At 34.4% G+C, this 16,272-nt stretch overlaps 1 protein-coding gene across 1 annotated transcript in view; it reads right to left on the bottom strand.

The window, feature by feature from the left end:
* Positions 1-3,428: 3,428 nt before the first annotated feature.
* LOC118745554 (glutamate receptor ionotropic, kainate 1-like) overlaps positions 3,429-16,272 on the bottom strand; it is a gene marked incomplete at its 3' end in the record, with an annotated part of 65,524 nt that continues 52,680 nt past the window's right edge. The window contains 1 exon segment of the mRNA XM_036479025.1: positions 3,429-3,913. Within this exon segment, the coding sequence (XP_036334918.1) occupies positions 3,429-3,738 (310 nt within the window).

Here is a 16,272-nt window from a genome sequence, read left to right as displayed (position 1 = left end):
CAAGAGCCGTCTCGTCGAATGTTGTCATTGTCGAATCTTCTGCGCCATATACTAGCATGGGCATGATGAGTGACTTATAGAGTGTGGTTTTTGTACTTCTAGAGAGAACTTTGCCGAATTGCCTATTTAGTCCAAAGTTGCATTTGTTGGCTAGAGTGATTCTGCATTGGATTTCCATACTGACATTATTATCGGTGTTAATGCTGGTTCCCAAGTAAACGACATTCTTTACTTTCTCGATATTACAACTGGCAACAGTAATGTGGGTGTCAAGGCGGGACTGCTCTGACTCTTTGTTTGATGACAGGAGATACTTCGTCTTGTCTTCGTTGATCACCAAACCCAATCGCTTTGCTTCTTTACCCAACTTGGAAAAGGCAGGACAGACTTCGACGTTTTTGTTACCGATGATATCGATGTCATTGGTGTACACCAGAAATTACACGCCAGGAGTTCACAATAGTAATAGTAATCATAATCATAATAATATTATCTGATGTTATTCAAAATTTTTTTACTCGCAATACACTTAGGCCAACAACATAGTGGGGCGAGCGAAGCATCGAGCAAAGCGTTGATTTCAAACGCATATGTTTCAATGGGGTAGCCATATATCTAATACTTCTATATTGATAGTAACGTATCTTCACTATGTGTTTTTATTCCGCAATCAAAGGGAGACAGCCTATCAAATAAATGTTTGCTTGTGTTAGTATAAATGTATATTTGTGAACTATTACAAACAAACCACTGTCAAGTCACTCCAGGAGCGGTTTAAATTACAAATATTAAAAAAATAGAAAAATAAAATAACCAAATATTTTTTCCTGAACGTGATTGGGGCGAGCTTTGTGGTAACCGGCGGATTTGAATAAGCCGCAAGAGATATATAAGTTACACTTGAGGCGATTACCATAACCACTCTTAAAAGATAGGATGAGAGGATCCGTGCCTTCCTTTCCAGAACCTTAGCCAGCATGTAGCGTCTGCCCGTTTTCCCTGATACGGTTCATTTTTAAATAAATAGTATAACATACTGACGCGTGCAACACGATTCCTTTTTCCTTACTTTTTTTTCAAAAGTTAAACACAATTTTTTTTGGCTTTAATTAAAATTTAATTTTCTAAAATATTGACGATTACTGCACCGCTCCTGATTTTTTATTCTTTTCAAATGTCATTCTAAGTACATTGGTTGGTTGGTTTTCTCGTTCTATCATTATATATCTGCGGATGTACTTTTAACGTACTGCCAATATAGAAGTATTACATATATTGGGAGAGCGTATAGTGAAGAGCAAAGCGTACACACACTTTTTTAATTGAAGTTTTACTCGATGAAAGCTCTTCGCTTCAATTTTAAGTCTTCATTATTTCATTTCACGGGATATTTTTATGTTTTCGTTACGCTTTTTATCATTTCTTCATTTATATCCGTAACTTTTTATTATTTTTTTTTCCATTGCGTAATTTGTATACCAACTTATCACTTCGTTTGATAAGATATCGTTAATTCTCTTTTTTCAAACTGTCCGGATTTGGATAAGTAGAAACATTAAACAAAAAATCTCTAGTAAAGCTTTCCCAATCACTTTCCGTTTCGAACCAGTTATAATACTTCATTTAATTTCAATATTTTCAGTTTATTTTACATATTTCATAATCCTATTTAGAATATTTGCAAATCAAGATTTCTTAAATACCTTTTGTTTGGTACCCATATTGTAACATTTCATTTATTTTATCAATTTAATTGAGTTAAATTTTCAAACAAGTAACAAACCTCCTCAAACATATTTTCGGCTGTAAGTCTTCTTAAAACTATTAAGTTTGATACCCACATTGCAATATTTCGTTTATTTAATCAATTTAACTGAGTTACAATTTTAAAATAGGTTGCAAGGGGTGCTCAAAAATATTTCCAGCAGTCATGATTTTTACACCTCTTTAATTTGATTCCTATATTGTAATAAGTCATTTATTTTATCGATTAAATTTAGTCAAATTTTCAACAGGTAACAACCCTCCTCAAAAATATATTACGCTGTAAGCTTTCTTAAAACCCTAAAGTTTAATACCCACATTGCAATATTTCATTTATTTTATCAATTTAACTGAGTTAAAATTTTCAAATAGGTTGCAACCCTCCTCAAAAATATTTCCAGCAGTTATCTTTCTTAAACATCTTTAATTTAATATCTATATTGTAATATATCATTTAGTTTATCAATTAAATTGCGCTAAATTTTGTAACAGGTGGCAATCCTCCTTTAAAATATTTTCGCCTGTGAGCCTTCTTTAAACTCTTTAGTTTTATACCTTGCAATATTTCATTTACTTTATCAATTTAACTGGCTTAAAAGTTTTAAAATAGGCGGCAACCCTCCTAAAAAATATTTCCAGCAGTTATCTTTCTTAAATCTCTTTAATTTAATATCTATATTGTAATATATCATTTAGTTTATCAATTAAATTGCGCAAATTTTTTCAAAAGGTGGCAACCCTCCTTTAAAATATTTTCGACTGTAAGCCTTCTTAAAACTCTTTAGTTTGACACCCACATGGTAATATTTTATTTAGTTTATCAATTTGACTGAGTTAGAATTTTCAAATAGGTGGCTCCACTCCTCAAAAATACTTCTGACAGTTATCTTTCTTAACCCTCTTTAATTTGATACCAATAGTGTAATATTTCATTTATTTCATCAGTGTAATTTAGTTAAACTTTGAAACAGGTGGCAACCCTAATGATACATATTTTCGGCTGTAAGCCTTCTTAACACTCTTTAATTTGATACCCAACTACGCAAAATTAATTCGCTAAAAAGAGTATCTAACTCTATGTCTTGTATGCAAAAGTCTTTTACAATGTCAATAAATTGGGAAAAAATAATTGTAAGCTACAGGCAAAAGAAATTCGAATATTTAAATTTGTCATTATTAAAATGAAAATTCTTTTCGATATAACTAACAACATTCGACAAAATAACGTCAGCCTTCTTTTTAAATAATTTAAGCTTAAGAAAATCCTAAAGTATTTTGTTTGAATTGAAAATTCAGTACAAATCAGTACAAATTTTGAAAAATCAGGACATTGGCGTACTGATTGAAGAAATGAATAAAATCAGTACAAGAGTTGAAAAATCAGTACTGTACTGATAAAATCAGACCGTCTGGCAAACGTAGTTTTAACAAAACTTTCGCAATGCTAGTTTACGCATAAAGCTATGAATTTTGGACATTCAGTTTCATAGCTATCCGAAATGTTGCTAATAGTTTTGGTTCAACACGAAGCTTGGAGAGGAGTGTATGGGAGTTGGCCATTTCGCATAACGCAACCTGAAACAAAATTTTTAACTGGCATGGCCTTAAAAAAAACATTGCAAGTATTTTATTAATGGTTATTAAATCGGCCGTGAGTAGCTTACCTAAACGGATTACAGGTGGCAATGTTGCAGCGCAAATGCAGTTGCTTAGATAGTAAATTAGGAGGAGGTGCGAAACAGATATTTTGTGATTACTGAATGCATATTCTTGTGCACTGGACTTGCGGTGCAGGTAACGACTCACTTGAATGTTTTTAACTTTAAATGGTAACTCAAGCCATTGTGAGCGGAATGTCATTACCGTTTGCTCTATGGTGATACTTGACAGTGCTAAGTATAGTATATATAAATTGAACGCCGTAAGCAGTTGAAGACATAATATTTTTATGTACAGCAATGTCATCTCTAACATCCAAATTTGTATCAGTACTGTTGGCGAACGTGGTGGTACTTCTTTCAGCCAATTCACTAATCACAGATACCTGCATGAGAGGAGGAAGTTGTTGCAGCAAATGCATTACTAGGTAAAACATGAGTCAAGTAAATCTTCCATCAGCTTTCAGTCTCTTTGCATGAACAAGGAATTTCTAGAAAGAGAAAACGATATTTGTTTATTACTATGCATTATTATTATTACTAGCTTATACCCGCAGGTTTCACCCCACGTTTTTATACAAATGTGAAAAATAACACTGTGCGACGCTAAAAAATACCTGGGAAGTTATGTGTATTTTCTGTTAGGTCTTCTTGAGTAAAACAAGAATCGAAATATGAAATTTGCCAAACACCCTCAAAATCTTGATTTACCGTTAAAAACACGGTTTGTCGTACTTTTGCGCACTTATAAGCCTGTAAATTAGTTGATTATGAACCGAGTTTCATTTTATTGCCGGGGTTAAACTTGGGCCTTTCGAAAGTTGTATATGTGAATGAAGAAACCTTAAGAAATCTGTGTGTATTTACCCAGCAAACACATTTTTTTTTACTTTTTTCAATTTCGGCGAGATTTTTACGCACTGTTTTATAAGAAAACTATAATAGTCCTAAATTGATTGAAAACTAAATTTAATAATGAGTAAAATGAGTGTTTATCTTCAAAAATCTGATAAAATTTTACTGAGTTATTCAACTTTTTATGAAAACAAAATTAAAAAAATTTTTTTATTTTTGGCTACACAACTCAAAAATGTTTGCTTGACAACTTTTTTTTTTACTTCACATTGGTTAAAGCTGAAAATGTTGTCCTACCTCCACTGCATTTAAAGCTAGGATATATCGCTTCAGTAGTTCGTCGGTGATACTGCAAAACGTTCTATGCCACTTATTACCTCTGGTGCTTAATTGATCTGTTATCTGTATCTGATCGCTTCTGGCAATAGTTCATCAGCCAAAGGTAGACAGTTGTATCATTCGTTTATTAGGGTGTAACGATTTGCAGATGCATTCCGGTACAAGTAAGAGACCATATAAGTGTTAAAGTTACTTACAGGCTAACCTAATATTCGCGGCTTGCGTTTTGGTACGCACGCGGTAGAATTTTTTCTTTTGCGTCACCCGAAATTGGCTTGCTTGCGTTTGCATTTGATTTCATTGAGCGAAATGTCAAATCAAAATGTCACGCAGAACAAATATTGGAAACTGAGTTAGCTTCATACGCACGCCGTTCAATTTCGGTTGGTCCCATACAAGTTGGATGTGCATGAGAAATTTTTGACAGTAAATTTGCGGCGTGCGTGAATATTAGGTTAGCCTGTTATAGACATAGAAAGTTTTGCAGTATCACCTACGATATGAAACCCCTTATTCTAGAACCCGAATTTTCGTAATTCGTAATTCGTTGCTACGTTACGAAAAACGAAAAATCCACATGCTGCAACCCTTGCGGAAACATGTGCAGCATTGCCAGCTATCAGTTGTTTTTCGAAGACAGCTGAATGAAGGAAAACAAAGTGGAAAGGAATTAAAAAAACATTCATCAAATGAGTAGTCCACTTGCAGAGTGCGCTATGTAATTTTTTTCGATTTTTAGTTTTTGATGGTTAACGTACCATCATTTAAAGTAGTTTCATGTACACTAACAATATAGTGCAAGATCCTTATATATTCTGAAAAAATAGCATCAAATGTTAGCTACTCTAGCAAAAGTCGCTATAATAATTACTGTATGTATATATACACTTTCAGAAGTCGCTATAATATTTATTGTACGTATTTATACAAGTTCAATAGTCTCCATCTTCTGATGAACTTAGAAAACTGCAAGAAAATGTGGTAGTTTCGGTGCCTAGTGGAAGACGTCTTAAAAATGAAGCAGACCAATTTTCATGGAAGAGAGAACGCGAAAAGCTTACAAAAGCAGGCTATATTGAACTTACTGTTTCAAAACTCGCTCTATTTAATTTCTATATATTAAATTTGCAAAAACTACCACACTGCGATTTTGTTTTTTAATGTTATTTGGCTTTTATTTATCCAAATTTTCAGATAATAAAAAGAAATATACAATTTGGATGTTACTTGTTGTTGTAGAATTTTTTTTATATTTTATTATGGCTTACTATTATAAAATCACATAACGCTGATTGCAAGTGGACCACTCAAATGCTTATTAATGGTAAAATTGTGTGATTTTACATGAGGGCTATTCGCGATTCGGTGCATAAGAGCTGACAAATTTATGCAATTGCAGAAATATGCCATGGATTGTGAGCGACCTTTATTAAACTGTCATGGTAAAGCTTTTGCAAAACACTTTTTGTGCATCAGCTTTGGTTTTGTTTATGAATGCAATGCATAGCATATTTATGCTATGGATTTTCGGTATTGCAAATTTGCCAAGCCATGACAAATGCAAATGCGTGTATTTTGTTTGTGTATTGTAAATAATTTGCAATACAAATTTGCAATGCAATGATGCTAGGCCATTTGCACCGGATCGCGAATAGCCCTATGGTTTAAAGAAAACGAAGGATTTGCAATTATAGCAGCGGAGTAAGAGCGCGCTATGGGAATGATTCACAAAGATATGCGGAGCTGTTAGGCATAGTAACCATGGGCGCATCTATGTCAGGTTCTGGTTGAATTGTTGAACCACAAGCCAGAACTCCTCCTATGCCTGAAGAACTGGTTCGCAATCCAGTTAATGCAATAATCACTTCTTCCACGCCATGGAAAACATGCACTTTGTTAGGTCCACCACCTGTTGCGCTTGCTTCTGTCTTCGACCGCGCTTAGAGATTATAACCCTTACTTAGTAGAATTCTACTTTCTGTGTTGGCGGAGAAGAGGGGCTTCCGCATGCCAAAGGTATACAACATTGAAGCACATAACTCCGGCTACGCCATCCACAATATTTTTGCGCAGAACCCACATCGAAATTTACAAAAAAGTGCATAGTCCAAACCGAATTTATTAATAAACTAATGGCCGGAAATTTGAAAGATTTGCTTTAGATAAAAGTTTACTCCTTTGATTACACGTGGATGTTAAAGTTTTTTGGATTCGGGTTATGCGTTTGGACACAACACCTGAAAATCATTATACAAATACCTAAACCGCACCCAAGTTTCTCGATAAGGGGCAACAAATATTCTTTTCTTTCGTTTATATAAAGCAGTGGATAAAAATATACGTGTATGCGAAGGCAACTTATCTGTTTAAATGAACACCACTAATATTTCCTGCAAACACACATCGATTTACATCTTTTATCTCGCCTCCAGCACAGAATTGTTTTCATACAAAATGACGTTCGTTTTTATGCATGCCATTGTTACGAATTTCGAAAGATCGAAAATACGATTAGGATTGCATCATCCGAATACGAAAGAGTTGCAGAATAGGGGTGGAAACTATTAGTGCACCAGCATGGCGTTAAAACGCCCAATATTGAATCTCAAAAACCTTATGAATATTCCAAATATTAGTTAACCCTCTAGTAGGCTGAACCGCCTCCAGACGGTCGTTAACTAAACACGTATTTAGTGCACCTATAATAATTTTTTTTTATATTCGAACAGCACGATCTATAGAAAAAAAGCGTACCTTTACGACGATGTAAATTTTAATCCGTTATGTCAATCCGTTGTATTTTAATCGGCAGTTGAATCATAAATTGTGAAAGACTCGGTTAAAATTAATTATTTCTTGCTATTAAGTAATTTCGTAATTAAAGAAATTTTTTCTTTTGAAACATTTTTTGATACAAAAAAATTCAGTGGGTTTCGTAGTTAAAAGCACAGTATTTTGATATAAGTTATATAATTATGTCACCATTCGAAATGGAGAAAATTGCTTTCGAACACAGACCGTCTACAGACCGGCTTGCCGACATATAAAAACCCAGTTTGCATTTTTGACCGTCTGCAGACGGGATTGCCGGTTCGTAGGTCAACATTGCGTAAGAGAAAGCTGAAAATACGTCAAAGTATATCGGCGAGCCCGTCTCCAGACGGTCTTGGTTTTTCTCCCCTGTAGGAAAAAGTTACTGTCACAGATCGAAATGGACATAATTTTTGGATTTCTCGTGCTAAAATCACCCATTCGTGAATTTTTCAACTCATACAAAAATTGGCCCACTAGAGGGTTAAGGTTATAAGCGATCCAAGTTCCCTATTTCATCTAAATCCATGCTGCCGTTTCTAAGTGAAGAGATAGTCTCGCATAGTGCACGTTTTTAATTTCATCAAAATTCAAATCAACTCATACTGATAAAAAAAGTTCTTAATTAAAAAACAAAAACCTTATCGCACATCTACTTCTCGTTTTTTTAATATAATGACTATCACAACTGTGATTAGCTTATAACTTTCTAAAGGTTTTCGTTGCACTGAATCTGAATCCAAAATCAGTTTAGCTCGATTGGCTTAGGTTTTCGAGATATTTGAGCCTAAGCATACGAAAAAATTCGATTTTTTGCAATATTCATCATGTATTTTCATCAGGAATAGTTTCTTTTTTACAAAATTGAATAAATCATTTGAAAGCAAAATTTTTCCCCTTGTTAATGCTGTTTAACTCAACGAGATATCTTGTTTTATACCTGAGATATTGTGCCGCTTGTGCGCTGTTGTTGCAGCAAAGGGTAGGTTTTTGATTTCTTGATCTACTGAAGGCAGAAAACCCGGGAAGGTTTATTAAAACGGGTCATTTGTATTTTATATTGTAATTGTATCTGAAAATTTTCAAAATTTCTTTATATAATTCTCTTTTCATGGAGAATATTTAAAATTTTTAAATGCAAATCTTAAGTAAATATTCTTAAAAGGATATAAAATATTCAGTCCAACAAATCTGCAGTAAAATAAATTATTTTGTACATACATAAGTTCATTTTCAATGAAATAAAAGTTTTATGGAAGAATTCTGGACGCTATTAATGATGGCAAAGGTCTTCGCTGGTCTTGCTTAAAGTGCAGGTCAACCGAAGTTGATCTCTTTAAGTTGTTTAGGCAAACCAGAAATGGGTTTTCTGAGGTAGGGAGAGAGTTGTCGGTACTGACCGAAATATTTATACATTATGAAAATGTATTTAAATCTTTTAAATACTTAGATATCGTACAATCTATGAAGGACATTCATGTGTCAAAACGTAAGCGTCTTCATAGTCCGCCTAATGAAAGGACCGTCCCACGTCAGAACAATCTTCCGAATGACTTAATTAATCTTTCTTCTCCATGTCCACAGACAACGGAGTTATCTTCCTCAAAAGAACATATATCAAAGTCTGCTTCTAATAATAACGACCCTGCAGTATCTTCCCCTTCCTCCGTTGAAGTTGTGGCACAGCCATCTAATCTTCCAACGCTTACTCTACCCCCAATTAGTAACTCAGTTACTCAACCCCGTCCGCCGGTAATCGAGTCTAATACTAGGAGACTGGTTGTGGTTCCCCCAAAGAAGTCTATATTTGTATCTAGATTTTCGAGGGATACTTCCGAGGACGATATAAAGTTTTACATCTCGTCCAAAGTTAAAACTGTCAACTTAAGTATCAGAAAATTTAATTTTAAATATGAAAGAAATATTTCTTCATTTAAAATAGACGTAAATTTAGAAAATTTTGACATGCTGCTTAGTAGTTCTTTTTGGCCCTCCGGAGCTTTCGTTCGTGAATTTGAGTATAGGCCCAACAAAAATAATAATTTAGCAAATATTCCCCGTCAGAATACAAAACCAAAAAACTGATTACTAAATCTGCTTTAAGTATTTATTATCAAAACGTAAGAGGCATAAATACTAAATTAACGAATTTATATCTTAATGGCCTTGAATGCAATTATAATATAATTTCTTTGACTGAAACTTGGCTCAAACCTCACACTTAATTCAGAGATTCTTTCAAATTATTATCATATCTACAGAAAAGATCGGGAGGACAGAGTCGGCGGTGGCGTACTCTTTGCCGTAGACTCTTCAATACCATCTGAAGAAGTTAGTCTTCCACACATTGAATCTGCAGAATTCAAATGCATTCGTGTTCAGGTTGGAAGGGAGTTTACTTACTTAGCTCTATGCTATATTCCTCGCCGATCTGACATATCAGTGTATTCACAACATGTATCTTTACTGAAATCAATTAATTCAATGATTAAACCCTCTGATTCATTGATTGTGTTGGGTGACTTTAATTTACCACATGTATCATGGAACATCATTGACAATGATATTGTACCTTTCTCGTCTAGCGCGTGCAACAACGTATTTTTAGAGGAGATGGCTGAACTCTGCCTGAATCAAGTTAATGTACTTCGCAATAAGTTTGGCAAAGTATTAGATCTTGTTTATGTTGATGATGCATCTAAGTCGGCTGTAAATAAATGTGACCCACTAGTTTTGCCCGATGATGTCTACCACCCTGCTATTGAGATATCTTACGAAATTATAAACGATGGTCAAAATTGCGATGTCCAAACATACGAACCAAATATTCGCTTTGATTTTTCGAAAGCCAACTTTAAAAAACTGAATAAAGAATTGTCTAAATTGTCGTGGCCTATATACAAAGAAAAAGTTGAGCAAAGCGTTGCACATTTTAATTGTACTGTACATAGATTATTTGAAAAGTATGTGCCTAAACGCATGTGTGTTCCTGAAAAACAAACACAGTTATGGTTCACTAAAGAACTGAGAAACTTGAAAAACAGAAAGTTACGTTATTTTAGATTACACAAAAAAAACCGGCTTACACTCATACTATGTAAAATACTCACTTTTGCGTCACAAGTTCTTTGAATTAAACAAAAAGTGTTATAAAGATTACTTGTGTAAAATCAAACGACGTGTAATATATAACCCCAAATCATTTTATGATTTCGTAAACTCCAAGCGAAATGTACGTGGGTTTCCTTCCGCCATGAAGTATCAAAATACCGTCTCTGGTGATAATCAAACAATTTCTAACATGTTCGCTCAGTTTTTTAAATCCAATTATTCCAATAACTCCCAAGCATACTTTGACTATCCTTTTAAACTAAGCCCAATTAACTCAATACATAACCCTATAATATCTCCCGATGATGTTTTAGTTTACCTGAAGTCCTTAAAGCTGTCTTTTAGTTATGGTCCTGACCAGATCTCCACTTGTTTTCTTAGAAATTGTGCTGATTATCTCTATGAGCCGTTAACAGCCTTATTTAATTTGTCTCTTAAAGAGGGCGTTTTTCCAACTGTATGGAAGGAATCGTTCATAACCCCCTTACATAAAAGCGGTAGCAGGTCGTCAGTGGAGAACTACCGGGGCATAGCTAAGCTTTCTGCAATTCCTAAATTATTTGAAGCAATTATAACAAATCGGTTGACGCATTCTATCACTTCAAGCATTTCATACAGTCAACATGGATTTTGCAAGGGCAAATGAACTTCTACAAATTTACTTGAATTAACATCCTATATCTCAAAAGCATTTAGTGAGAGCAAAACTGTTGATGTTATATATACTGATTTCAGTAAAACATTTGACAAAGTGTGCCACTCGTTGCTCATCTATAAACTGAATCTTCTTGGTCTTCCACCTAATTTTCTACGTTGGATCTCTTCATACCTCTATGATAGATCACAAAGGGTATTGTTTAAAAATACTATCTCTGACGTCATTGATGTTACTTCAGGAGTCCCTCAGGGTAGCCACCTAGGCCCGATTCTGTTCTTGCTTTTTATAAACGATATTTCTACAGATATAAAATTCTCCAAAATTTTAATGTATGCAGATGATGTAAAACTTTATAAATCGTACGTTTCAATTAAAGAAAGGTCTTTGCTACAATCAGACTTAAACAGCATGGCTTACTGGTGTAAAGTAAATCTTATGCCTCTAAATCTTAAGAAATGTAAAGTAATGTGTTTCTCGCGAAGAGCTGTTCTGCCAGTTTCTTATATAATAGGTAACCATAACCTGGAACAGGTATACAATTTTGTGGACCTTGGTATCACAATGGATCCTAAGCTTAATTTTAATCTTCACATTAATGTGACAGTCAACAAGGCTAAAGGTGTACTTGCATTTGTGAAACGATGGTCAAAAGAATTTAGTGACCCTTATATCATTAAAACCCTGTTTACAACATTAGTTAGGCTAATTCTGGAATACGGCTCCGTGGTTTGGAATCCAAGGTATCAAATTTACTCAGACAAGATAGAATCAATTCAAAAACAATTCCTACTTTTTGCTTTAAGAAATATCCGATGGGATTCTCAATATAGTCTTCTACCTTATACGAGTCGCTTAAAACTTATTAACCTTCCTACACTTGCCAGTCGCAGGGAAATGCTTGGTATAATTTTTTATGGCTAAATTACTGACAGGCTCAATTTCAAGTCCGTCTCTTCTGGCTGATGTAAAAGCTTGTAAAACCAATTTTGAATTGCACGACCCACTCCGTTGCTTATGCCGGGATTTTAACTCTCATTCCAGCACGTTTGATATATCAGATCCGCTTTTCAGCATTAAGAAAGCGATACTCTCCTCTCTCAATAAGTGAATTTTTGACATAAATACATAAAATCAGCTGATGAATTTAGTTCTGTAGCTGAACAGTTTTAGATCTCGACACTTAACAAACTCCTGCCTATCGTGACTCGCCACAAAAATTTAAAATAATGGTTCCGTACGTCATGCGGACTGCGCCCCTCGTGCGGATGGGCGGGAATGGAGGGTAAAAACCGTTGGGATATTATTATTATTATTATTATTAAATACACATGCTAAGCCCTTCGAAATTTTGTGCTGGGATATGCGTTACAGCTTCGCAAATTTTACCCCTACCGAAACCAAAGATGTATACACATCAAAAAAAAACAGTTGGCACATCTAGATTTTCATTCAATGTTCGTCCTAGTCTTCTTGACATTTTCATAGTCCCAAGGTCTACTTCTGTGCGTTTGTTTGACCAAATATCTTTCATCTCTGACCACGATTTGATATTTTGTTCGTTAGAATTTAAGTTAAATAACAAAGTTGAAGAAGACAAGAAGTTTTATTACCGTGACTATAAAATATATATAAACCGGTTCCATTGGAATTTTTGCTGGCAACTAGTAACTGCTGACGAAAAACTCGACTTCTTGGTACAAAGTATCGTACATATATTTCTTTAATAAGTACGTACTTATTCGCCAGTGAATCTCTAAGTCACGCTCCTGTACTTGGTTTAACAAAGAAGTTAAATTAGCGATTATAAAGCATAATATTTCCTACAACGCCTGGAAAAGGAGGCCAACAGAAGACAATTTGAACCTCTACATACGCGCTCGGAATTCGGCTACTATTTCTGTACGGCTAGCTAAGAAGAACTTTTTCTGCTCAAAGCTGAACGTATCGTTGCCTCCTAAATAGCTCTGGGCAAATTTGAAAAGGCTGGGCGTGCGGTCAAGCTCAGAAATACCCTACTCACTTGATCCCAATGAACTCAATAATTTGTTTGCTTTAGGTAGTTCCTTGACTAATTACACGTCTGTAACCAAGACCATTTCTTCTTCTTCTGACCAACACTCTCTCACGAGATTTCAATTTAGTTTCTTTTGCGAGGAGGAAGTGGCCAGATGTGTATGCAGTATTAAATCTAATGCTGTGGGGAATGACGAGCTTCCGAACAAGTTTGTCAAATTAGTTTTGCCTACCATTCTCGCCAGCTTTACACACATACTCAATCACTGTTTAACGACTTCGTGGTTTCCATCCAAGTGTAAGGTAGCAAATGTCACTTCAATAGTCAAAAGCCTGGTGCTTCTCTGATTTGTGATTTCAGGCCCATAAGTATATTAACAGGATTTTCTACGGTGTTTGAGATGCTTTTAGCGCAACAAATATCTGACTTCATTCATAAAAGTAAGCTCCTTAACCCTCTGCAGAGTGGTTTCAGAGCTGGTCACTCCTGTTCTACTGTTTGTTTATAATGAAATTGGATTGATTCAGGATAACTGTCAACAACTTAATGAAGACTTAAGCTCAATATTAGCATGGTCTAGGGAGAATTTGCTTTACCTCAATGCTCAAAAATTTTGGATAATACCTATTGCTAAAGATAAGTTGTTGGGATCTGATATTCCTACCTTATTTATTGGTGTCAACCAGCTTAAATTATTTGACAAAGCCTAGAATTTCGGTTTCGTTATTAACTTTAGACTTGCGTGTGATGATCATATGGATGAAGTTGTGAGTAAAATATTTTATATTCTACGATGTCTTAGAGTAACTTCACCTTATGTACCGGTAGCCACTAAAAAAAAGTTAATTACAAGTTTAATTGTTCCTTATATCACGTACTTTGAAATCGTTTACGGCAAATTAGACGCTCATTCACTCCAAAAATTGAATATCGCCATTAATTCTGTCTCTAGGTACGTATTTGGTTTAAAGAAATACGATCATCTCTCATCTATGCGTAATTCTATACTTGGCTCTGATTTACAAAATTTCCTGAACGCACGTAATTGTATTTTTATGTTAAAATTATTTTTCACGAAGAGCGCGGAATATCTGTACAATAAACTTAAGTTCTCCAAGAGTACACGTTCGTCAGGTCTTATTCTTCCGAGATTTAACTATTTATGCACTTCAAGGCTGTTTTTTATTAATCCTGTAAGGCTCTAGAACTTCCTTTCACTGTCCTCGAAGAACGCGTTGCATATAGGCAACTTTAAAAACTCTTATTTCACTTTGTTTCTTCCAAGCGTGATCAAGAATAGTGGTTATAACCTTATCTTTGTTTTATTTTAGAATATATGATTTGTAATTCAACATATTCATTACCTTAATCTATGTATATTGTAATTTAATTATTATCTGTACTTTTTATTTTATTTTTGTGATATGTTTTGATCATTGTGCAAGTAAAGATTACATCTTAATGCACTAATGTTTTCAATCTAATATTAAATAAATAAAATTAATTTTAATATTTTTATTGAGCTTTGTACCACGATTTTGTTTATTAGGGGAAAATTGAAAACGCAACAAAATCTAAGCGTTAGAAGTTATAAATTAAATTAAATTAAATCTTTTATCCTGGACAAAAAATACCTTGAAAATAAACTCTCGTTTTACCCGTTATTAAATTTAGTTTTACAATCAATTTAAGACTAGTATGGTTAGTGTGACCACTTTTCCAAAAACTCATTTACCTACACAAAAGATTGTAGCAACACAAAATTTTAAAGAAAAATTTTGAAAACGATTTTATTGCTGTTTATTAGTCGATATCCAAACACATTTTTGACGTACAAACTTCAGCATATTTTTTTTGCGAGTTGAGCAATATTTAGCTACATACATACATTCAAAGCTGAAATAATGCAATTGCTGCTAAATTACAAAAGTGTCGGCCTATGTAATCAATTCATTGATCTTGAGTAGTTTTCCTGAATGCGTCTTTTCCATCTGATGCAATTTCTTTCAGCATTTGAGGCTGCTTCTTTACGAATTCGAAAAATTCCGTACAAGTCATTTTAATGTTGTAAAAACAAACAAAAGATCTCGCAATGTCTCGATTTTCAGTTGTGATTTCTCATCGCTCCAAATCTGATTGATCAAAGAAAATACGCGTTCAATACGCCCACTTTTAATTTTTGTTTTATCTCAACGGCCGCTATGTCGCACTTATGCCTCAAAGCGTTGCCAGTGTTGGGGATTTTATCGTCATTTTGACAATTTTTTAATGAGGTGTTTACACTTTCCATCAACTGATTCATTATAATATTTTAAGTGTTTATTAGTCAAAATTTGCGTGTACGTACATATGTATGTTGGGCGCTCCTATCGATAAAATTTACGTACAACAATATTTCTTCGATTCAATTTACGTACATTTTCGTGATTTTGTGGTTAGCTTCGGTACACGGTACATGGCTACAAACTTACGTACTGTACGTGTCATTTACGTACAGTTGGTCACACTAAGTATGGTTTTCTTATAATTTGTAAAAAAAGAGGATGTAAATCGCGACGCTTTTTGTCATCTTAAAATGGTGTTCCCAAAATTAGATGAAGCCAAATTAAAAGGAGGTATTAATTTTTTATTCTTTCATCTAGTACTTTTTCATCGTTGTTCTCTTTTATGAATTTTCGGTATTTTCATAAGACCTTAAATTCGTAAAATTATGAGCGACGTGAGCTTTTTGTAAGCTCTGTAGAAAAACTTGCATGGACGAGTTTTGTAGCGCTACGCAATAATTTCCTTGGAAACCACAGAACCGGCGACTATAGCCCTGTTCGCGTACGCACTATCCAGTAGAATCTAGTGCTAACTTAAAAATTCATTTCCTTCATTTTCATTTGGACTTCTCCCACATAATTTGGGAAACTTCCGGGATCGTGCGTGAACGAAATTTTTGCTGGCGTGAGCATGCGTGATTTAGTTTTCCGTCAATCACGTAATTTGTAAGGTACAATTGTGACACCAAAATAACTATAAAATCTGCTCTAAATGTGAAATGGACCAAGACCGACCAT

The sequence above is a fragment of the Rhagoletis pomonella genome, unplaced genomic scaffold, assembly GCF_013731165.1.
Source record: "Rhagoletis pomonella isolate Grant_MI unplaced genomic scaffold, Rhpom_1.0 Rhpom_scaffold_00009, whole genome shotgun sequence".
NCBI lineage: Eukaryota > Metazoa > Arthropoda > Insecta > Diptera > Tephritidae > Rhagoletis > Rhagoletis pomonella.
The sequence above is the reverse complement of the archived record's forward strand: the minus strand, read 5'-3'. Positions and strand labels throughout refer to the sequence as shown.